Raw genomic sequence first — 24,704 nt, 5'->3', positions numbered from 1 at the left:
TGTTAGTAATGGTTCTGATATTGAGATTTCTTTGAGCTGAATAAGGGATTTGTAAACGTGTGACATGAACATGATCTTTTTTATATTTCTTCTCTAACTCAGAAATTTATGGTCATCAGCGATCAAGTCTTGGAGTTTCTATGTCTTGGTGACTAATTTTATTTGATATTTGACTGTAGACCAGGCCAACATGGATTAATTGTTTACTTCTATGATCAGATTGATTTGGTGACTAATTTGGTGACTAATTTGTTTTGGTGACTAATTGTTTACTTCTATGATCAGATTGCTTTGGTATAAATAATAATAATAATAATAACAAATTGATTTGGTGACTAATTTGATTTGATTTCAGTATAAATAATAATAATAATAATAAAGTTGAATTGTTTACTTCTATGATCAGATATTTATGGAAGAATGACTCATAATCTTGTTGGCTTTTATGGCGGTCTATTTTATCTTCAGTTTGTTGGTGTATATGGACTTCAAGAAATAAATTTATTTTTGAACAGACACCTTTCACTGTTCAATCTATCATTAATTCAGCAATTTCTGCTTTATATGATTGGGCAGGAGCTGAAAGGAAGAAGAATGCTATCAAGTTAGCAGGGATTTTGCAAGAAAAGCCAATTTCAAAGTGCAGTGGAAATTAGGTGCTGCTAGTTTTTCTTTTTTTGATACATGTATATATAATCTTTTGTGGAACTGTTTATTGTTTTTCTCTCTCTTGGTTTATAGAAAGCTTAACTTTTTTTTACTATATGTATGGCCGGCTTTGGTTCTTCCTTATATCTGTGTCAATGGTGAATGACGGCAAAGCCCTCTCTTCATCTTTACGGATGTATGGGAGAAGAAGGTTATACATCACTGGTTAAGAGAAATTACTTTTTCTATCTACCAAGTTTTCAAGGATACAGTTCGTATCCTCTTTTGTAAACAAAATTTACTCTTATTTTTAATGAACAAGGTATAACCCTTGTTTTTCCATAAAAAAAAAATCTTGTTGCTTTGGTTTACTTAAAAGTGAGTTAACTCGATTTCCCAGATATTGATCAGAAACTAGATTAAGTAATTATTAAGAAAAATGAAGGGGAAAAAATAATTCTCTTATCACTTCTTTTGCTGCTACTCAACATTTAATTTACTAATCCATAGGATTTCAACACCAATCGTCTCCATCCTCTTTCCTCACAAAGTCTGCACATGACATTGCTTTTAGAACCCCCAACATAAGCATGTGAAACTATACTATAATCTGCACCCAAAAAAAAAGAAAAAAAATACTGTATCACAGCATCTCAGATCTCTATGCCTACAAGAAATCACTCGAACACTGTAAACTCCATAAGAATACTACAAGTAATAAACATCAAACGCTAACCCCCCCATCCCTAACCCCCCATCCCCCTAAGCAAAAAAAAAATTTACACCAACTTTTTCAAACCTCAAAACAACAATCCCATCACAAAACACACCAACAAAAGCACCGCGAGCAGCGGTACAGAGCAAACTACACCAGCAGAAGGAGCAAGCTGAACGATAAAATTGCACTGATCCTTCGAATAATTCTGCGTGCTAATCATCCCAAGCCCTTCAAAAACACAGCTCAACTCCTTCTGATTCTGCGCCTGGAAGTACATATTGAACGCATACGAAGCGTTTCCGTTGGCGTCGAGCCCGTTGCAAGAAGACCCGTATCCAAGAGAAGTGCAATCCGCGAACGTGCACGCGTAGTTGATATTATCGCCGAGCTTGCTCAAATCTGTTTTCGTGTCGGGATTGAACACGCACCATGTTTTCGGTAGATACTGCACATTCTTCGCTCCCACCAGCATTTTATTCTGTCCCTGACCGGATAAATCCATCGGATACTTAGGCTGACCGTCATAGCGAAAAATCCCCCAATGTCGCTCGAAACTACCTGGCGCGATACTCTTTGCATCCTCATCAATCAAACTAAACAAGTACACCTCAATATCTGCCCCAGGGCGAAGAGGCGTGCCTTGCTTGTTCGCCAGGCGCTTTAATAGTCCAGCATAGAATCTCTCCGCAAGGTCTGTTCTCGCGTTCTTATCAGCATCAGTCGGCCAGCCGACTTCTCCGACCACGATGGGGAGGTTGCCCAATCCAACGGCTTTGAGAGCGGAGACGAGGGTGTCGAAATTGGCGTCGAAGACGTTGGTGTACTGGATGGGGCCGTCAACGACAGGGGTGGCGGTTCCGCCGTCAAAAAAGGCAAAGTCGAAAGGGAAGTCAGGGTTGGCGTAGAGGGAGAGGAAGGGGTAGATGTTGACGGTGAAGGGGGCGTTGTTCTGGTGGAAGAATTGGACCATTTCAGTCATGAGGTCGGCAATGTCGGGGCGGAAGCGCCCGGCGGAGGGGACGGGGTTGGAGGCCGGGGAGTTGTAGACGTCGGCGTTGAGGGGGACGGTGGCCTTGATGGTGTCGCCAAGGCCGGCGTCGTTGATGGCGTTCTGGATGTTTCGGAGGGCCGGCATCGTCGTGTTGAGGAAAGATCCGTTGTAGGTTGTCAGGAATGGCTCGTTACCCACTGCTACGTATCTGTTGTTGAAAGGAAGAGAACAATAAGACCATCAGGGTGATGAAATCTCTCAGTTGTATGCAGAATGTAATCGTTGAATTCATGAAAGAATCAAACAACTGTTGGGTAGATGGAGTAGAAATCAATGGAGGATATAGAGTGAAGTTGAGCATTTTGATGGGAATGCAGTATAGCTGTATAGACTCAAAGTTGAATCATGAAACAATACCCAATAATCCTTCTGCGTAGTTCAAATATGAGAAGATCGCAAAAATGTAACCAAATTGATATAAATAGAAAATTCTACAATCATAAAAAAAAACAGTTCTATGAGAAAACGCTCACAAGATCAGGTTAATGTATTAGATTTTCTATTTCTACATAAATCAATCATTTTTCAACAGGCTTCTGTAGCTAACAGTAAATTAGATGGTTTCTTGATTTAATTCTGTTCCTATCTGAAGCAATAGACTATACTTGGATCAGCAAAGAAAGAGCACAATTTTAATTGAATCTCTGTAGTATAGAATCTAACTGAATTCATGTGAAATGTTCATTTATCCTTATTCAATGACCTATACGAAGACTGTAACGGGGTAACTGAATCTAAATATATTTAAGGAAAATCATGCCCTTGTCAAAATCAAAGCATATTGAAACTTATGGATTAAAATCATCAAAAACAGATTTTTATTGAAGAAAACACTCACAGCACCAACTAAATGTTTAGATATTCTGTTTCCAATATTAAAAAAAAAAACCTATCACTTTTAACTGCTTGCAGCTTATTTTGGATTCATAAAAGCATACCCAATTATTCTTCTTTACAGTTACAAGCACAAGAAAATTATATTGTAAGAATTAATTTGTAAATAAATTTGAGAAAATCAATGCAAGCAAAAAAATTCTTGAAACTTATAATTATAAAGAGCAAATTTGTATTGAGAAAACACTCATAACATCAGTTAATGTTTTAAATATACTGTTTTTTTTTAATAAAAAACAAAAAATCATTTTCCACAGCTTGTAGGCTGTAGGATATAGTCAATTAGACCTATATCTCCGCATCTTGAGTTAATTTGCAATGCAATGAATCTAATGCTCATTGAAATATAAAATACCATGCTTATACTTGTATCCAAATTCCAATTTTTTCCTCTGATTCTTTGAACATCAGTTTCAGGCCATTAAACGTTTTGACCTACCCATAAAAAACCTTCGATATCTAAAGTTTACAAATAACCATTTTCTAAGCAGCTATTCATAAAATCCTACAAAACACGACTATTCAAAACAATAATCAAGTATAATCTAATCAAGGGAAAAAAAACTAAACAAATCAAAACAATCTATAAAAAATAACCCAAAAAAAAAACTCACTTGATATTAACACCTCCGTTGAAGTTATACCGAGTTACATTCCGATCAACCCACTTCTTAGCCGCATCATAATCATTCATGACAGCAAGCTGATCGTTAGGGATTGCAATCATCACTTCAATATTCGTGCCGGCGAGCGCGCTCATCGTGCTATCATCGGCATCAAAGAGCTTCACTTTATTGATCCCATTATCCTGCAGCATTTGGACCACCGTCATCGGCGGCAACTGATGAGTCGCCTGCGTTCCCCAGTTCACTCCCAATCCGTCGGCAATGGGAGAAAACAGAACAATGGAACAGGCCCATATAAAAAAATGGCAGCTTTTCATCGTTAGAAGCTAAAAATAGCAATGAGTATTGGGTCAAGAGGGAATTTTGATAAATGGGTTTCGATAGGCGGATATTTTATCAGTCACCGATTTCAAATAAACAGGCAACCAATGGAGGAAACTGAGGTTTTGCAGGCAATGTGTGCTCAAAAGGTTGGAACTTTTAGGTAGAAGCTCTGAAACCAAAAAAAAAGAATCAGAGATCACTGATGGAAAAGGAGCAAGCTTTTCAACTTCTAAAGCAATAAAAGATTGAATGAAGATAGATTCTTTGTTCACAAGATAAAAAAAATTGAAAAAGAAATTTTCAGAGAGCTTTTTCGCTAGATTCTGAACAAAGAACAGGGAGGAGATAAAAAAGGGACATCTTAGACGAGGGACGTTTGTGTCAATTTAAAGATAGTGGGGACGTGGCTTCCCAAAGGACGTGGCGCACGTGATGGAGATCTCACCGCCCACTACAGGGAACCGGGGGCCACTTTGGCGCGTGGGCCCGCCACGATTGTGAGGGTAGTTTTGTCAGTTTGACGGATGGTAGTTTGGTAATTAAGAGAAGATTTATGGCGTTTTATTGAGCTGTCATTATGGGATTGGCCCGCTGCTGGCCGACAAAACAGGCCACTGAATGTACGTTTTCGAAAATTTCGGCCGTTGCGGGAGTGATTTGTACGTAATGCCCCTTGTTTTGAAAGAAAATTACACAAAAAAGGTGAGCACTTTTCTGTTTTTTTATCTTCTTAACAATCGTATATACCACGTCCTATCCTTACATAATAATGCAATTAAGGAGATTAAAGAGCGGAAGACTAGATTTATGAGCTACACGCATATTATTAGAAAGCAAATAAATTTTGTAGCATGTTGTCTAGCTAGCATAAAAAGATTATTTTTTGGTAGAATCATTTACTTGGAGGGATTATCTCTCTAGTTTTTTGTCATTAGAGGGATAATTTCAAAAAACTATTTTTACTACTAATGCAATACAGAAATAACAATTAGGATATCCTGCGCACGAGGGATATGTTTTAATCTTTCATCTTCAGGAGTGGTTGGACGAAGCCATCTAAAGTGCTTAAGGGGTGACTGGGTGGCTCTACCATCCAAAATAAGTAAATTAGTACATCCATCTTACATATGTGATGTTCTGAATAGACATATGATCTAATAGTTTGGAGCTAAGTACGATATTTGTAGATTATCAAGAGTTCCTTCTGAATCATAGTATTCGTTATCCAATATATATTAAATTATTTTCGTTTAATATATATGTTATAGTTTATAACCATCTATTGAATTTTTAAATAAAGATCTAAGCATATATCACGATAACAATGTTGTCAATGAGGTCTGCCGGTGGTAAACTTCTTTGTCAAAATGTCAAATAAATCTGATTCAGATATCATTTATTCTAGTTTTCCCCAATATTACCTTAAAATTGGGGACCTGCCTATGTTATCTAAATGCTTATGTTAGCACAAGTAGTTCTAGAAACATGTGTTGCGTCTGAAGTGGCTCTTTTTTTTTAGAAAAAGGATGGATTACCAACATAGTAATCCAGCCAGCTAAATTAAACAAAATTGGTTGTTACAAAAAAAGTACTCATCCCCAACCAAGAATGAGTACCCTATAGTATCAAAGTTTTACATTAAACTTCACCAACTCTCTTCTCCCACTAGCAATTGATAACAAAATATCATAAACTGTATCAAAAAACCAACACATATACAATTTTTTCATATTTAGACCGCAAAAGCATATTTCTTTTTTGAGCTTAGCCTTCATTCCAGCAGATCTATCACCCTCCCAACTGTGCAGACAGAAGAGTTTCCAGCAATTGAAGAAGCTTTTTTCCTCCTCCTCTCTTGTAATCTAGCTGCACGATCAAATATCTGTGAACGTATCCAAAATTTTGCAAAAGTCAAAATTTTGTTCAAAAGTTCTAATGATCTCCTCTTCTTACTTGAAAAAATTCTATCATTTCTTTCCTGCCAAATTCACCATATAAGAGAACAAAGAATCACATCTCTCTATATTCCAACTATCATACTTCTCATCCCTCCAATTCTTCCAGATTTCTTTTAAAGAAAATAAATTGAAATCTTTCTTAATATTCACTTTGTATTGGACAGATCTCCAAATTGAGTATACAAACTCACATTTAACAAAAAGATGAAGATGGTTTTCCTCTTCCTTGGAACAAAAACAACACAACACATCCATATGAACTCCTTTCTTTACTAAATTCTTTTTCGTGTTTAAACCATTTTTTAAAGCTAACCAAACCAGAAATTTCACTTTTAGAGGAACAGAAAGTTTCCAAAGATTTAAGCAGTCATACCTTAAGCCTCCATCAATAAGAAAATGATAATATGATTTAACAGTAAACTTGTCTTTTGCTTCCCAAATCCACTTTCTCTTATCCTCCCTATGAACAAAATTAATAAGCATAATATTGTTCAACATATCAAAATATTGAAATACCAGATTTCCTGTCAACTGTTGAAATTTAATAACCCAAATCCATTCATTATTTAATTTTTTCCTCAAACTGGTAATAGTAGCAAAAGGGGATGATGCAATATTATAAAGAGAAGGGAACATAGAAGCCAGTGTATTTGCACCTGTCCATTTATCAAGCCAATAAAGAGCTTTATTTCCATTCCCCACTTCTACACAAGTACTGCACAAAAAGCTATCAACATTAATAAAAATATTCCTCCAGAAATGAGATAGGGATCTTTTGCCAGAATAAAAATATTCTGTCCAGTTTTTATTCTCAAAATACTTGTAAAAACTTATTTGTTTCCATAGATCCATCTTATTATCAAACCATTTCCAAATCCATTTTCCCAACAAAGCTTTATTCATAATTCTCAAATTTATAATACCCAAGCCACCTAACTTTTTGGGTCTACATATCTCTTCCCATTTAACCAAGTTAGAAGAATTCTTATGTTCCAAAGAGCCAGTCCATAAAAATCTTCTCCTCATCATATCAACTTTATCAATGAGCCACCCTGGAAATAAGAAAAAAGATATCCAAAAGATTGACATAGAGGAAAGAACTGCATTAACAAGCACTAATCTTCCTCCCCTTGATGAAGTGGCTCTTTATAGCATCAAAAGATCCGAAACTTAATTTTTCGTGTGCAGTAAACTTTCAACTGTTATGTGGATAATCTAACGGTAATATTTTTGAATGCTACGGGATTATAATACTTAAGCATATTGATTCTTGTATGAACTTTACAACTTTAAACTCTCATATGTGAATACTATGACGCTCAATCTCTTTCATTATGAAAAAGATAAACAGGAGGAGATATTTTGAAAAACAATTGTTTTTCAAATTTAATAGGCAAAATTGACCATTTAACAAAAAAATTAGTAAAATCGACCATTTTTTGCTGAATCAGATCGACCATTTGTTAAAATCGACCATTTAACAAAAAAAAAATGACAAAATTGACCATTTATATTATATATGCTTACCTCTTACAATAAATTAACCCCACACATGCTTCATTATTTTCTCTTTTAATTTGATGCCTCTTTCTCGTATGGGGTCCGCAAATATCTTCATTGATTCTTGCAATGGCCGCATGCTTCATAGAGCCAAGCTAATGCTCTTTCTTACTCCATAGCTTGTCTAGAGAACAGCCACTCCTTTTTTATACTTTGTCGCGTAATGCAATTCTCAACTTCTCTGATCATAACTTCAATGATAGCGATGCTCACATTTCACATCTAAATGTATAATTAACTAACTGATGTACAATGAAGTGTACGTAAATGTATGTTATAATTTCCTTTAGATTGAGCCCGTTACAATCGTTCATTTTTATCCATTCCTTTTTTTTTATTTAAAGAAAATCATGATCTATTGAAAGCCAAATAAAACTAGTAGCATGACAGGGAACTGTAAGGCTCTGAGTATCAAGGGTTGAAGTTTGCGTGCTTTGAAAAATCACTTATCTCTATAATTAATAAAAAGTAATCAAATATATAAACTAATTAATACTTATATATTAAGTCAGCAACAGAGCAGATGACGTGAGTGTTGAAGATGGGGTGCTAAATATCGCGATAACAACGGCATAATCGGCCAGTCCTCATCAAATTGAGGTCATTGTCAAATTCAAATCATAACCCGAAGATTCTTGAAGAAATTTGAACATGATTAATGCTATCCTCACACGTAGAAGAATTATGGGCTCCAGCCGCATTTTGCAGTGTAGTGTGTAGATAGTTCCCAAACACGGTTCATTAAAGACGTACACGAACTGCCAACATATATATATATACATACACACACAAAATACTATTTGCGAACATTATTAGCGAACAAAACACCAACGATAAAAATAAGAGATTTGGCTATTAAACGCTAAGCTCTCACAGCAATATATGATTGAAAGTCTACAAATTCATATCACCGGAAATTAGTTTAGATGAAGCCTAGCAATACTTTATAGGAACGAAAACTCTTGCGAGTGAGAAAGAAAGCAAGGAATATATGAGAAGCAACTATAAAAGACATGGAATTTTTCTTGGTTTGTCAATTCGTCTATATCCATAGTCGCATTAGGGTTTCTTTTTTCTTAATCAAAATATAACTACAAAAGAGAGCGTCCGTATATATATAGACAGAAACTAGGGTTTTTCGAAAATTAAGTGGTCAGCATGCACAGCCTAACCAGACACCGAAGCTCCAACATAATAATAACGAGAGAGAAAATCTGACGGGGACAAAAAATAAGAACAACAAAAAAAAATGTATAAGATGAAGAGAGGCGTATTGAATTGGATTTGGGACCGTCAATCAATTAATTTCTATACGCTTTGATTTTATCTCCACTGAGGGCCGACATTGATGCTTGTCTAGCTTTTTATTCGGATAAGGAATATCCTTTTATAGAATGGAGCATTTAACACACACATTTCCGTGGCTAATATTTAGTTGTTTGATTCCATTTGTCAAATCCATTAAATCCTAGTTTCATGGGAAAGGAGAAAAAAAATTTAGCATCTAAGATTCTCTCCAAAATACAACGCAAGCACGGTCCACAATCTGCAAGTGAACCAACCTAGGTGCGTTGAACCATAAAAAACTCACTTTATTTTCTGTGATCAGCTCAGAACTTGACGCATAATGTTTTTGCATAGAAATCCCGATAGTTAGGCCCAAAAATGATAATCAAGTTGGACCGAGCCTAAAAAGAAAACGAGCGCAAAATAAAAGTTAAGCAGCGGGTAACTTTAATACTTTTAAATTTTGCTTTTTTTTCTCTCTCCTGTTTTAGTCATATTCTTACATTTACTAGTTCTTATGCACGTGTAATGCACCTGGTTAAATATTAAAGTTATTTATTTTTTTATTTTTTTTATTACTATAAATAAGTTAGATTCATTTTGAGTTAAAATCTATAAAGATAGATTATCACATTTGCCATAGTTTTTATTTAAACATTTTAAAAAAATTACGAAATAGATTTGTGCATAAAACTGTATATACTTGCATAGACAATATTATTTTTTAAAATTTATAAATATCAAACTTCATGTAACATATTTTTTTACCGGATCAAATCATCGATCTCCAATTTATTTATCTTTGTCATTAAATATAGCGTTAAGTTTGAAAAAAAATACAATAATATATTGTTGATGTGTTAATAAAAATATAACCAAATACTTAATATTAAGATAGTTTGTATAAGCTCAGCACAGAGCACATACTTTTCACGGGATTGCAAAACATCTTAATTATTGATGAACTTAAAATAAAAAATAAATACTAAAGATTAATAGTAACTCTAGGTTAATTTTAAAGGAAAAAATCATTCACCTAAGTATATTAAAATTTTTTTATGAAAATATTTTCTAAATATTTCTGATTTTACTCAAAAAATTTAATCTTTACCATAATTTAGTCAAAAATATTATCTTTTATTCATTCTTTTTCATATTTAATTGAGCTGAGATCAATCATTCTCCACCTTAATCTTTTTTCTAGGCAATTCTACAATAGTGTCTTTATCATCAATTTGTGATATCAGGTTAGTGCATAATAAAGAGCAAAAGACAATACAATAGTCTAGAAATATATTATAATATACTTGGAACAATCAAATTAAATTATTACTCATAATTGACATGTATCAGAAACAAAATGTCTTAAACTATAAAACATACTGTATGGACCCTCTAACATAACTGTTTTAATGCAAGCAAACCTCAAGTTGGTACATTCTTAAAAACTATTATTTTTTACTTAATCTACTCCTCTATACAAATGGGAGAACCCAAAATTCACTATACATGCTACAGCAAATGCTACGGTAGCATTATTATTGTAGCAAACATTAATTTTTTTTTAAAAAAAATATTACTACATCACACGGGAATACTATAACAGAGGCATGATACTGTAGCACTTTAAAAATTCAAATAGTTAATGTAGCAGTTAAATTCGGGATTAGTGTAGAAGAGAAAAAATATGTCGTGCTTTGCATGGTGTTCACACTAGTTTGTTTATAATGATAGGATCTCATTATTAACTAACTACAAGGTCTAGTACAGTAGTACATTGTTTTTTTATTGGCGGTTCAAGGCAATCATAGGATCCAAGTGAGTACTCATCACAATGAATGTTATACAATTTTAGTACAAAGGAAAAAATAGAGTTGATAAATGGTGTAGTTGGTGAGGGGGAAACTCTAACCGCTTAATTTGGGTATGTGGATATATTATAGATGAAAATGGAGAATGATGGTTTTCAAAACAGTGACTGCATATGGGTAATTAATATGGTTTTTGTTTGTGTGGTGTTCTTCATTCATTTTTAAGATATCTGTCGTCCTGTGGATATATATAGCTATAATATTGCTACTATCTTTTGGTTTTGTACGTGGAAGAGTTTGGATGAAAAAATTAAATTAAATTATCCAATCTGGTTAAAGTAGAATCATATAAGTTAAGCACATACATGAAATTAATTTTAACCAACACCCATATGTAAGTATTACAATTGGCATTGAGATCTAAGATATGTGTGAGATTCTCTTCGACTTTTATATAAGAAATATCTATTTAAATAATAATAGTATAATTAAACTTTGTGAGTTGAAAAAAAAAGGTCAAACATACAATATAAGTTATTCCTTTAAAATACTAATTTAATCTAATAAGAAGAAAATAGATAAAAGTGATGTGAAAGTTATTGCAATTTCATAATTCATAATTTTTGAACAATCTAATCTAATCTAATCTAATAAACTGCTATAATAAGAAGAAAATAACAAAGGCACATAACTGTTGAAAAAGATAAAAGTATTATGAAAATTATTATAATTTCTGATCTTAAAACAAAGATCAACATACAATATAATTAATCCATTTAAAATAATCTAATCTAATCTAATAAGAAGAAAACATATGAAAGTGCTGTGAAAATCGTTGCTATTTCTTGATATGGAAAAAGAACAAATATATAATATAATTAAGTACTTTAAAATAATTTAATCTAATCTGATAAGAAAAAAATAGCAAAGGCACATACCTGTAGAAGGAGATAAAAATGCTATAAAAATTATTGTAATTTCTTGGCTGATGTATATTGGTATGTGATGTTGCATTTTAGATGATAACAATTGTAAACAAAGTTCTATTTAGATAATAATAGTATAATTAAAATTTAAAACTAATTATGCAGTATCATAAACTACTTGAAATTTAGTCAGTGGAAGATTGCCACATTTTGTCCTCATATCGCAGCCGTTTGTTTTAATTTTCCTGTTTTGTAATTTTGAGGACGGTTTTGTCTCTATAATTTGTTTGGTGGATTTTTCGAATACCCCCTCTGCATTATGTACATTTGTAGGCCTGAGTTGTTTTTGGGTTCAACCTTTGGGACAGACATTATTTGTCCCATTAATTTGTTTAGTTTTTGCATATACGCCATTCATCTTATATACATTTGTAAATATTTGGCATTTAATAATTTTATTGAGATTTATATTTTAATTTAATTTGTATCCTTATTTTCATACTATGTATATATCTAATAAAAATTTATCAATTTATCAACTTACTCTTCTTAATAGTATTTGAATTGCAAGGTTATTTTTGTCTACCGAAAGATTTTTTCAGACTCGTACTTTTAAATGAAGTATGATGTCAAATGATTTAAGATAGTTTACAGCAAAAAAAGTGAGAAAATAGTTTTTTTTGGAAATTCTGACTTCTTTCAAGAAAAACAAGCTAACTTTCTAGCTCTTGGAAATATATGAAGTATATAGGGCTATATATTAGACAATATTTTGAATTTACTTTTTACAATAGGAAACGTTGTAGATTTTTATTTGGCAATTGTTGCGTTATACACTGGGCCTAGCTTGTTGGGCATTATAATCTCTGGTCTTGGGTCTTGGTTGGGCTTTTAGTTTTGGAGAGCAAAGAGTATTTAAAAACATTTTCGATCTTCTACAAAGTTGCGGATCTTTTTAAACTCCAGGAATTATTAGGATATTTTAATGCAGTTTGATCATTCTCGCGGACGCATGTGTCAATTATTTTGACTCTCGGTGTTTTCTTCTCCAAAACACCTGTGACTGTAAGCGTTAATTTTACTAGTTCAAATATCTCTCGGATAATTTTACCGACTCAGCTTAATTTATTTTTCACGATACCATAAATACATCAATTAGAAAATCTCAGTCACTGTTAGTGTGGGCGTGAATATTAGAACATTGAGATATTCGTTAGGTCAGGTGGTGATATGGTCACATGTTGGGCGTGTCAACTGTTCGAGCGTGATATTTCTTGTTCGTTAATTACTATGATTATATATATTTTTTGGTTGCTCGCCAAACTTTGTTGACAAAGGTCATTTTAAATCTTTTTTTGTAGGACCTGGGTGATAATAAAATAGTACAAATAAATCCTATAGGAGATCCTGGAGATGTACAAATTAAATTCTATAGAGATATCATACAGAAAGCAAGAAGGCTGTAAGAATCCTACTGTAAATAAATTAAGGGTTGTTTGGTTGGCAAATAATCAGGGAAAACGATTATAGAAAATCTATTTTTTACAATTGTTTTTTTTTACCATTGTTTTGGTTCATACTTTGAAATCAAGAAAAGAGGTGACATGACGCATTATTATTAGGTGATGTGATCTAAAGTTTAGGAAATCTATTTCATGGGTTTTGTTGAGGAAAATGGGTGGAAAATGGAAATCATGAAAAGTAATTTTCTCCCCTTATTTTCATTTTCTTTAGTTTTCAACAAACTAACCAAACAGTGCAAACATTATATTGCACATTACCCCTCTTTCTCCTATTTTAGAAGGGGGGTTTAGACTTTTTATCCTAGCTACTTGTTAACATCGTTAACAATAATTTTTAAAGGTTGGTGGTATATTATTATGTAGTTCGAAACATCATAATACTTTTTCTTTGATAAGCAAAAGTTTATGATAGAATAATCATTTTGCGCAAAACACCTGGTAATATATTCATACAGCTCACAAATCAATACAAATTGGAAATTAGCACCAATAATTAAAAGCCAACACGGATAAAATATTAAATGAAAAATAATACATCAATCAAATAAGCTTATCCATGATCACTATGCATTTTTTCCCCTATAGTAGAATCATCTACGTGAATTTTAGGGTAAGCTTTCAGCGTTTTGCAGTAAATCCCTACGAACTTCTAAAATCACACTAAACACCCCAATAACTTTTCTATTTAGCAGAAAACCCCCTATAAGTTTATGCATTTCGTAGATAATACCCATAAAGTAGAAGTAGAAAACAACATAAAAAGGCATGTTGGAAATTATTGGTTATTTAGTGTAATTTACCCAAAAGATACTGATGGTTTTCTGCAAAAGTAATTGGGGATTTAGTGTGATGTTGGAAGCTCATAGGAGTTTACTGCAAGACGCAAGAGCTTCACGGGAGTTTTGTGTAATTTACCCATTTCCCACCCATTATGAAAGAAAGAACAGTATTAAAAGAATAGGATCGCCCCTGCTGAGATTTCCACGCTTTCACCAGCAGACAAGTGCATCATAAAGAGTGATATAATACCTTCCCAATATAAAGCCCTCACAAAAGAGGGAAGGCTCGTGTGAGATTTACATGAGATCTTATTGATGCCAGAGATTTTTGCATACTATTAATTTTGGAGCACGTTATCGAGTACAAAGTTGAGCTGTGAAAATGGCTGGCGATCTACAACCTTTTATGTAGCAATGATTTCACTAGTTAACCCGTGACACATGATGCTCCTGATAGATAGGCTTGTCCATCCGGCCCGGCCCGGCCCGGCCCGGAAATCCGGGCCCGGGACGGGCAAAACCGGGACCCGGACCCGGGTACACCGGGCCGGGCCCGGGCCCGGGCCCGGGTACCCCGGGCCGAGTCCGGGCCCGGGCCCGGGCCCGACCGGGCCGGGTTCCGGGCTGGCCCGGGTAATCCCAACTAGGTTGGCACCTACTCACCTATATCACTATCATTTGCAATTATTTCCAAAATAATTCTTTACAAATTGTAAGCTAAGATATAAAAACTACAATCTATTCTTTATATCTATCTGCTAGTCCCAATTCTTCAAATTTATCTTCAATTCCAGCCATCCGATCGATGCCTTGCGTTCGCTTCTCGTACCTCCACCAATCTTGTAGGCACATCACCGCTTGTACAGTATATGGATCCAAGCATGTCCTGTGATCATCGATCAAACGACCTGCTGTGCTGAAGGCGGATCCGAAGCTACCATCGAAACCTGCACTGTTAGTAAATCACGAACCATGGTGGAAAGTATAGGATATGAAACTGATCCATATACTTTCCACCATTGCAAAATATCTAAAGCATTTCCTTGACATCTAACTAAAGAAGCAGAAAAATATTCATCTATTTCAGAAACCTCCGATGATGACGATCCAAGTCCAGATCCACCAGTTAGCTCAGCTACCATTGCATACCTATCAAAACTTACACTTTTACCTCGGGCTCGGGATGAGCTCGAAGAAACCGAAGCTGCAGACTGTTGTGCAGCTACACCATGTCTAGCTGCATACTCATCATATAAAGTTTGAAAATAATTTCTAATAAGTAAATGATGAGTAGTAGCATTCAGGGTGGTTACATCATCTAAGTCTATAACATGTCCACCATACAATGACTGTAACAAACTTCGAAGGCCAATATCCTTCAAGCATGGATCAATAAGAACCCCCAAACCAAAAATATGAGGAATAGGCCTAAAATACTTATTAAATTTACTCTCCATTTCAAAAATTATACTTCCAAAAATATCATCCATACGATATTTTGTAAAAAAATTTTGAATATTTAAAATTTGTAAAGCAGCTAAAGTAATGGTTGGATAATAACAGCCAGATAATAACATGGTAGCATCATAAAAAACTTGTAACATTTTATTTAAAATATTTAAAATTTGCAAAGCAGCTAAAGTAAGGGTTGGATAATAACAGCCAGATAATAACATGGTAGCATCATAAAAAACTTGTAACATTTCATTTAAATTACATATAACTGTCCATTCATCTTCAGTTATTCCATAAGTGCTACCAGAACTAGAACTAGAAGCATAATAGTTTATAAAATCAGTTATAATGTCTTTATATTCTATTGCTACACTTAACATTGCATATGTGGAATTCCACCTATGGTCAACATCTTTTGGAATTAGTCTAGGCTTTACATTTTTTCTTTTACAAAATTGTTTCCATCTTTTAAGTCTTTGTTCAGAAGCACTATGCATGTAAGCAACTGTTCTAACCTTTTCTATCATGGGTTTAATTTCAGTAAATGCACTTTGAACAATTAAATTTAAAATATGACAGATGCACCTAATATGAAAAAGATCACCATGACATGGCAATGATAAAGATGATCTGATAAAATCAACAGCTACATTGTTATTACTTGCATTATCTAGTGAAAGAGAAAATATTCTTTGTGAAATTTCTAATTTCATAAGTTCTTCAATTATTAAATTTGCAACATTAGCACCAGTATGTGACTCTTCTATTGCAATAAAAGAAACAACTCTTTTAAACATTTGCCAATTTTCATCAATCCAGTGTGCTGTGATACATAAATATCCAGTTTGTGCTCTAGATGTCCAAATATCAGAAGTTAAAGAAAATTTACAGTTTAAATTTTTAAAATAAGAAATTATTTTTTCTTGTTCTTGCTGATAATATTTTAAAATATCACGTTGACAGGTTTGACGAGAAAATTTTTTAAATGCAGGATAAAAACCATCTCTAAACATATCTTCAAATTCATCATCTTCTACTAATTTAAAAGGAAGGTTTTTAAGAATGATAAACCTGATTACGCATTTCCTGGCTCTGGCAGCGTCATAGTTCCAACTACCGAGACTACCAGAAGAGGAGGATTGAGAAATCATGGATTGTCGGATATCACCTTGAGGAGGCTGGCCTTTGTTGTGTTTATCTAAATGGCGTTTGAGGTGGTTGGTGCCGCTCTTATGATGAGCTTGAAAAATCTTGCCGCACAAAGCACACTTAGCCTTCTGGGTGAGGATCCTACCGTGTTCATCCTTGGTGACGTCGATCTTCTCGTAAAAATTCCACACATCGGATCTTGGCCGTTTAGGAGCTCTTGGTGCAGATTCGTCGCCACCGGATTCGGGATTAACTTCGGTAGGAGGACTGATAGTAGGAGGACTCATAGTAGGAGGACTCAATTCAGGATCGGGAGATATGTTTTGCTCTTCATAATCAGATCCGGAAGCCATTTGGGGATTGGATTAGAAAGTATAAATAAGAGAGTATAAGAGTATAAGAGAGAGTATAAGAGTATAAGAGAGAAGAGATGAGTTTTTGGTGTGAAGAAAACAAATGAAAACCCCCCTCTATTTATAGAACCAGCCCCCTAGGTAAATGACCAAAATAACCTCACAAAATAGCTGTTTTTGACCGTTTTTGGGGGCAAAACGGTCAAAGGACCAATCTGGCTGTTGTTACCGGGCCGGCCCGGCCCGGCCTGGTCTTGTTTTGGCCACCAACGTCACCTTTGTGACCGTTGTGCCGGCCGGCCAAGCCCGGCCGTCGTTTTCACACAGAAACGAGTCCACCAAATGGTGACCGTGTGGCCGCCCGGCCTAATTCCGGCAACGGTCTACATCACGGTGACGCGTTGCCACCCGGGCCGGGCTCCGTCCCGGCTGCCCGGCCGGGCGTTGACCCGGCGGCGCACTGTAACGGCCGGGCCCGGGCCGGGCGCCGCTGAGGCCACCCGGGCCCGGAACCCGGCCTGGCCCGGTTTTCTGGCCCGGGGCCTGGCCCCGCGGCCGGGCCCTAAAATGGACAGCCCTACTGATAGATCAACTTCCATAAACATGCTAAGGGTTGAATAGTAAGGTATTGATGTATGTATTCGCAAAAAATCTAGACCCTAAGGCTATGTTTGGCAACATCATAGAAATGGGACGAGCGGTGTTTTATTTTTTTTCAACCAAGGTAGAATTGGGGCTTTGGTGGTCCAATTCTAGCTTGATTAAGAGGATAAAAATGAATTAAAAATAAGTTAGGCCAACTCTGACCTAATTTTTACCAAATATAAAGCTATATTGAAACTGGATCATGGTTAATTCTGGCTCATTTTTAAGAGTTTCTTGTTATAGCCTGTAAATAACTAAGTATTAATCTTTCTTGAGTTGTCGACACGCGCCCCACTCCACGCCAGATCAGACATGATCAGAGCCTAGACGACTCGAATCGCTATTACGGCCAATTCCATAAGCCGACAATTTACATGGCCGACTCGAAAGGTGGTACTTGCCAACCTACCTATCTGATCGAGCTCACAAAGCCTCCACACTTGGCCCACTATCTCAACTGACAACTCTCAAGGCTGAGTAAAAAGGTGGTGTTAGTCGACCTTCTACCAAACGACTGAAGAGGCGATACTTCTCACCCTTATCGCATGGAGTCATTCCTTCTCTACAGGCAGCCCGACTCATTCCTTTTCGTCAGGCCGACTCGTCCCTTCTCGCCAGGCCGAGTGGAAAGGCAGTCCTCATCGAGCCCCCCGCAAAAAGCCAGTCATTATCACATTAAATACGTGGTAAAAAATCATCAGTGCTCTAACCCCAAAAGTCTTTATGACTTATCAAGCTCTATCAGCACCAAGCAGTTGTTGTCGCTTTGCACTAACCATCAGGATAACCATCGTTGTCAGCGGCCGACACTTGTCAGCTATTTGCCGAGTCAGCTATATACCTGGACTCTATCGAAATTACAACATTGCCCCTCTAAACCTACTATAAATAGAGGGATTGTCTGGAGTACATAGGTATGCAATATTCTGCACACTTGGACTGAGAAATTATCCAATTCATTATTTTTTCTCCACTCCAGTTCAAATACTAACTTGATTGTCGGAGGAACAACCAGATAACCCAACTCCAGCCTTTTACGTGTTCTTCATGTGCAGAGAAGAATATTGACCAATAGAGCCAGTCATTTGAAGGAGTTTTAGGAGCTTAACTCTACTTTAACCCAATAAACCCCTTCTTTGATAACTGGCATCAACATTTGCCAATCATGACATAAATCTGAAATGAAGTTTTGTTATCAAAATAGGAACATAAATGTGAGTTTTCTTCAGAATATATAGTGAAATATGATTACTTGATTCTATTGTTGAAAATTCGTACTAATTACATGCAAAATACGCAACAAAAGACTCTATGTATAATAATACTAAGCATGTAGAGAGCATGAAATACAAACAAGGACCATCCTAATTAAATCTAACATGATCCCTTTAATAAAGAGAGCAACCAAGAGCTTTGAAGGCTTACTTTCATTGCGTGATTCGATGGTAGATCGAACAACTCATAGCTCGTTCTCCTTGTTATTGTAAACCTCCTTGTAGTGGGTCTCCAAGTCTTCAAGTAATCGAGCTTGATAAAATCGGAGTCTTTTTGAGACACAAGTCAAGATATCCACCCTGGGGTACTATAAAATCCTACTACTTTCTCTTACTCAAAGATTGCTAGAGTTTAATAAGAGGTAGAACTCTCTTTTATTCTCTTATGAAAAAAAACCACTTAGCTAATTTTTCATTAACATTTTCATAAGAGAGAGAGAGAGCTCATATATATAGAGTGAGATATATCATGACTCATCTCATGAGTCATCTAAATGTAATGATTCCTTTCATGAGTTATGCAATGACTCATCTCATGAGTCATGCAAAGAGTCATGAAGAATCAAAACTATGTGCTAAAACATGTTCCCAAACCATACCACATTAATGACTCATCTCATGACTCATTAATCAAAGTATAATGAAGTGTGTATTTCATAAATAAAAATACCACATCAATACAGTGTTTCATAAATATAGTATTTCGTAATTTTCCAATCATTAACTAATAAGTCATCATATGACCAAAAAATTAATGAGTTGACCAAAAAGTCAATCAGTTGACTAAAAGTTAACTTTATAGAAAAAATACCGGAATTCATTTCTTAAGCACATAACATTCTGATTTTACCGATACATATAATCATTTATGTGTATCCGGTGAAAATCATATATGTGTATCAATCATACGCATTTAACTCTATAAATTGTATTTCATAGGATTCAAGTACATGCTTGGTGTGACTCTAGGGCCCAACTTAAGACTCGGCAGTGGATGATCATATTCACAAGTACAATAAAGGTGCTAGCTACACATGAAGACTACCCGGGTATAAGTTATGATAAATATCAGTAAGATGCGTACACAATTTTATCAGGATCACTCAGTGATAATACGTACAGTCCGGTCTCTTCGTCAAACTATGTCAAACTATCGAACCTAGGGTATGGTAAACTGTCTAACCCTAATAGCTTGATTAGTGTTTGTTGATATTAAACTCATAACCTATAAGATCAATCTGACACTCAGATTATCTTAGTTACCTCGGCCAATGATTTTCATACTATAGTTGTATCAAACAACCTTATAACATCAACCCCCTATACTCGTAGAGACGAATTCCATATTGACATCTCAATATCTACTTATGTCTCAGGATGCACCCAACAAGAACTGTTATGCACAACTCAATGAAAACTGTGGTTAGGTAAAAGTCTAAGTACACCTATACTGACATGTAAGATATTGCACTCATGCCTCAGGTCAAGAGACTATTTTGTACTATATCACTTGAGAACTTCTATTTGACAGTTAAGTATAATTACCAACTAGACGTTCTCGGTGAGTCGTTCGGTCAACTCATTCACTAATGAGTCACCTGTATACTGTATCTTGATGCCTCAGCATCAATGATCTAAGAGATGGATCATCGCCCTTCTAAAGGACAAATAGAGTATACACTAGTCTTTACCAAAGTGATGATGTCATATCTCAACACTTCATCGACTATGAACATTTTAGAATATACGTTAGTGACTAATCAGATATCTTCTTCATTACGATCACTATCGAAATTCTGATAGTCTAGTATCATTCTAAATACTTTATCTGTATTTAAAAAAATACCTGATAAATACTGACCAAAATAGCATACTATCATTTTGAACAATGATATTATATTCATATAGGTCCTGTTACAATATACAATTATTATCTGCAGAGCACCTATATCTAACATCTATAACTTATACAAAATACTTGATTAGGATAATTCTAGTTTGACTAACATTCTCAAAATTTTCAAATATTGTTGAATTTAATATTTATATGTGGTTATCTAATTCAGATGAAGAAATTAAGCGAACAAATAGTATTTGATAAGCAAATAAACGATTAGTAAATACTTGTATTTGATCCATTTCTCGTAAATAAAATTGACTTCTCTTAAATAATCTCTTGAATTTGCTTTCTGAACCATTTTAATCAATAATTATAGGATAATAGAGGTCATCTCCACTTCTCCAGTATTTACTACTTTGTCGTAAATAACCATCTTTATGGGTTTTGGATAGCGACCTTCATATGAAAGGCAGAGTTTGGACCGTGTGATCGGGATTGTTTTGGCTCCCGCCTAATGGGCCAGCGGTCAGCTGTCTGTCAGTCAAGCGTCATTCAAACAAATTCTTCATCAAATGATGGAGGCCAACTTCAAAGATTATCCAATTTATTAGAATTCCTAATATTTAAACACAGCTCAATTTGTAATACAATCTAAAGAAAAAACTAGCGGGACTCTCCAAACACTAAAAAGAGTCGCACTAGAAATTGATTGCTGTTTTTTCTTAAAACAAAAGCACATGTCCACAAGCTTTGAACCTAACCTTAATAAATCCTTAACGACGGTCCCTCTTGCTAAAAGAAACACTTTATGTTCACCATCAAACAAGACATTTCCTTTGTCCCAAAGCTAGTTATCCCAACAAACATGCATATAAAAAATTTCGACTAATGACCTTTTATAATTGTTGTCTCAACATCTCTCTTTCACATGTATTATCACAAAAGAATATACTTAATTGCTTATAGAAAGAAAGTCACTCACAAGTTACAAACAAAAGAAATGATTACAAAAATCCAATATTTTCGATTCATCGTATTAAGGCTAAATAGCACTTAAATACCTTATAGTTTCACTCTTTTAGTACTTATATACCCTCAATTGTGTTTCGTAACATTTACTCCGAGTTATTCAAAATTGATACGTTAATACCCTCTATTTTGCGAACATAAAAATTTTTATCTGAAAGTTCCTTTATAGCATTCATATACTAATTTTACAACTTTCTATCCATTGAGTTTGTTGAATTCATTACTAAATATTTCAAAGTTCTATTTTAAAAATACAATTAGCATACATTTAAATTGAATTTTGGATAGGTTTAATAGTAATTTAACAAATATTAATGGTTAAAAAACTCTTAAATTAGCATATGAATGGTATAAATGAACTTTTAAATGAAAATTTTCACGTCTTCATAAACGGAGGATATTAATGTGCCAATTTTGAACAACTCAAGATATATAGAGGCTATAAAATAGAACTAAGGTATGCAAGTGCTAAAAGAGTGAAATTATAAGGTATATAGGTGCTATTTAGCCTTGTATTAATGGTATACTAGATATATAACATATTAATCTAAGATTGCCCTAATTTTCATTTATACTCTCTCTGAAATAAATGGATAAAAAACTACATTCATTTCATAAGCACCAACATTTACAAACCGAAGTACTACATTACCCATAAACATGATATCCTGCTATAAGTACAATTTATCAATATTCACAAACCCAATACTATCACAAATCCTCAAGCAAAGAAAACACAAATACAAAGCCAGCAATCCAATCCCAAACACCCTATCAAGCTTCATCCCTCGCTTTGGCAATATCAGCAATGCCCACAACAACCCACACACCAAAAACCCTAGCGTCACCAGGATTGTAGAGTCTTGAGGAACAACATAAGGAGACGGATACGTACCCCAAGACCTAAACACAAGGGAAAAACCTAAACCTACCAACGTGTTAAAGATTGGGACAGAGTAACACCCAGAGATTGCAATCTGGACTCCATCTTCACCCCCTTTCAAAGCCATTGCCACATTCGCTATCAAATCTCCTAATGAATTCCCCCACGCCAACACTGTCACTGCTAAAATCGAAGGCCCGATGTTAAAAATGTGACCTATTGAGATGAGCAAGGAAACCAGTTCCTCTGCCAATATATAAAACCAAATGATGCTCATCAAGAACCCGCCAGCGAGCCAAGTGAACAAATACTTGTTAGGTGGTTTCGAGGTCTCCGTTGTCTCTAATGCAATAACACCAAGAACTAGTCCTATAAGCGCACTGAAGAGGTAGATCGTCAAGCTTTCTTCGGAGGCTAACACATTTCGCTTTGAATTCCACAGCGTCGCCAGAAGAATTGGCGACAAGATCACTGAAGAAATCGCAAATGGCTTCGACCACCTCTCTTCGGATACATCAGGGATTGTTAAGCGTCGAGGGAGATATAGAGGCAATTCTAGCAAATACATCAAGAAAATGCACCAATTTGGCTTCTTGAATTCTTCTTCTTGGACCTCTAGCTTTGGCACAAAGAGGTCATTTTCTATTTCAATGCTCTCTAACAAAGGCACATCGAATTCTCTTTGATTCTTCCTCCAACAATAAGAAATTGCAACAATCACAACATAAACAATATAAAGAGAAGCAAATACAATTGCTCCTCCAACCCCAATTTCTCCAACAATCAGAATACCAAGTAGAAAGCAAAGAACAATCACATAGAAGCAAATATCTCGAACGAAGCTGAATCGATCGACAGAAATCAATCGATCTCCAACACAGACGCTAATAACACCAACAACAACACTAGTCACAAAGAAAGCTCCGCCAAGGACACTGCTGAGCCCGACCTCCCCGACTTCAGAGCTCGCAAACGACGCAATTGTCGAAAATGCATCGGGTGCTCCATTGCCTAAAGAGAGAAGAGTAACCCCTGCAACTGTCGGCGGCAACCTCAATAGCTTCGATATGCTTTCGAGAGAGGAGCAAAAATAAACAGAGGCAGTGTTTCCAAGCAAATAGAAGAGGACTAGCAGCCAAAGGGCTAGAATTGAGTAGCCAATAAACGGGTGTTCACCAAAAACACAGTAGAAGAGGTGGAGGTAATCGATATAGCCCTGAGGAGAGCATGGGTTATTGGCCTTGATATAGAAGCATTTTGTTTTGTGGTCTTTGAGACTATCGAATTCTTCGCAGTTCTGGGGGTTGATTGAATGAGAATTGAAGAGGGTTTGGGGGGAGGAGAGATTGAAGGTGAAGAGGAGAAAGATCAATAAGAGGAATGAGATGTTGAGGAGAATTTTGTGGGGTTTTGGAGGTGAGAGATGAGAAGCCATTGAAGATTAAAGAGAAAGAAGGGAATTTTAGGATGAGAGATGAATTGGGGACATGGGTTTTGGTGAGTAGACAGGGTTGGAGTTGATTTTGGCGAGAATTTTTTGGGTTTTAATGATTTTTAGAGAGAGAGCGCAGGGATTTTGGGGAAGACAGAGAGTGCGTGGAGTTGAGAGGTCGATGCTTTAATAAATGTGGATGGGTTAGTTTTGGCTACAGATATAGAGAGGAGATGGACGTGTCGGGTTTCTCTCAAACTTCGGTCACACTAATGCACTTTCGGTGACTTTTCGATATTGCCCACAGAAACTTGCTTACTTTAATAATACACCCTCAAAGAATTCGGTTATGTTTTCAATATACTCCCTTAAGTGCCTTTATGTCATAGAAGAAAACTCTCTCTTGTGACCCTCACTATTCAACTTCTATTTTATGTTGGATTATACACGGTTTTCATAGAGCTTTAATATCCTAAAGTTTGTATGTGCTATATGTATTACAGTTTGCGTTCCTTGCTGAAAAATCGTAAATCAATAAG

At 35.4% G+C, this 24,704-nt stretch overlaps 2 protein-coding genes across 2 annotated transcripts; both read right to left on the bottom strand.

Annotated features, from left to right (window-relative positions):
* On the bottom strand, window positions 1,118-4,598 carry LOC109832952 (glucan endo-1,3-beta-glucosidase 8-like). Its single transcript, XM_020400452.1, has 2 exons — window positions 3,926-4,598; window positions 1,118-2,565 (listed from the first exon to the last, which is right to left on the bottom strand). Exons 1-2 carry the CDS (start codon window positions 4,252-4,254, stop codon window positions 1,449-1,451), a joined length of 1,446 nt encoding a protein of 481 aa, XP_020256041.1. The 5' UTR covers window positions 4,255-4,598; the 3' UTR covers window positions 1,118-1,448.
* Window positions 22,437-24,343, bottom strand: LOC109832951 (cation/calcium exchanger 1-like). Its single transcript, XM_020400451.1, has one exon. The coding sequence runs from the start codon at window positions 24,166-24,168 to the stop codon at window positions 22,522-22,524; it is 1,647 nt and encodes a 548-aa protein (XP_020256040.1). The 5' UTR covers window positions 24,169-24,343; the 3' UTR covers window positions 22,437-22,521.

Source organism: Asparagus officinalis, chromosome 3 (assembly GCF_001876935.1).
Source record: "Asparagus officinalis chromosome 3, Aspof.V1, whole genome shotgun sequence".
In the NCBI taxonomy this organism is placed as follows: domain Eukaryota; kingdom Viridiplantae; phylum Streptophyta; class Magnoliopsida; order Asparagales; family Asparagaceae; genus Asparagus; species Asparagus officinalis.
Note: the sequence above shows the minus strand (reverse complement) of the source record. Positions and strands in the feature narration are given on the sequence as shown.

Excerpts from the sequence above, each read along its gene's own strand:
- LOC109832952 (XM_020400452.1), bottom strand. The coding sequence starts at position 4,254 with ATGAAAAGCTGCCATTTTTTTATATGGGCCTGTTCCATTGTTCTGTTT. Across the intron at positions 2,566-3,925 it reads AACGGAGGTGTTAATATCAA|ATACGTAGCAGTGGGTAACG; the intron begins GTGAGTTTTTTT and ends TTTCAACAACAG.
- LOC109832951 (XM_020400451.1), bottom strand. The coding sequence starts at position 24,168 with ATGGCTTCTCATCTCTCACCTCCAAAACCCCACAAAATTCTCCTCAAC.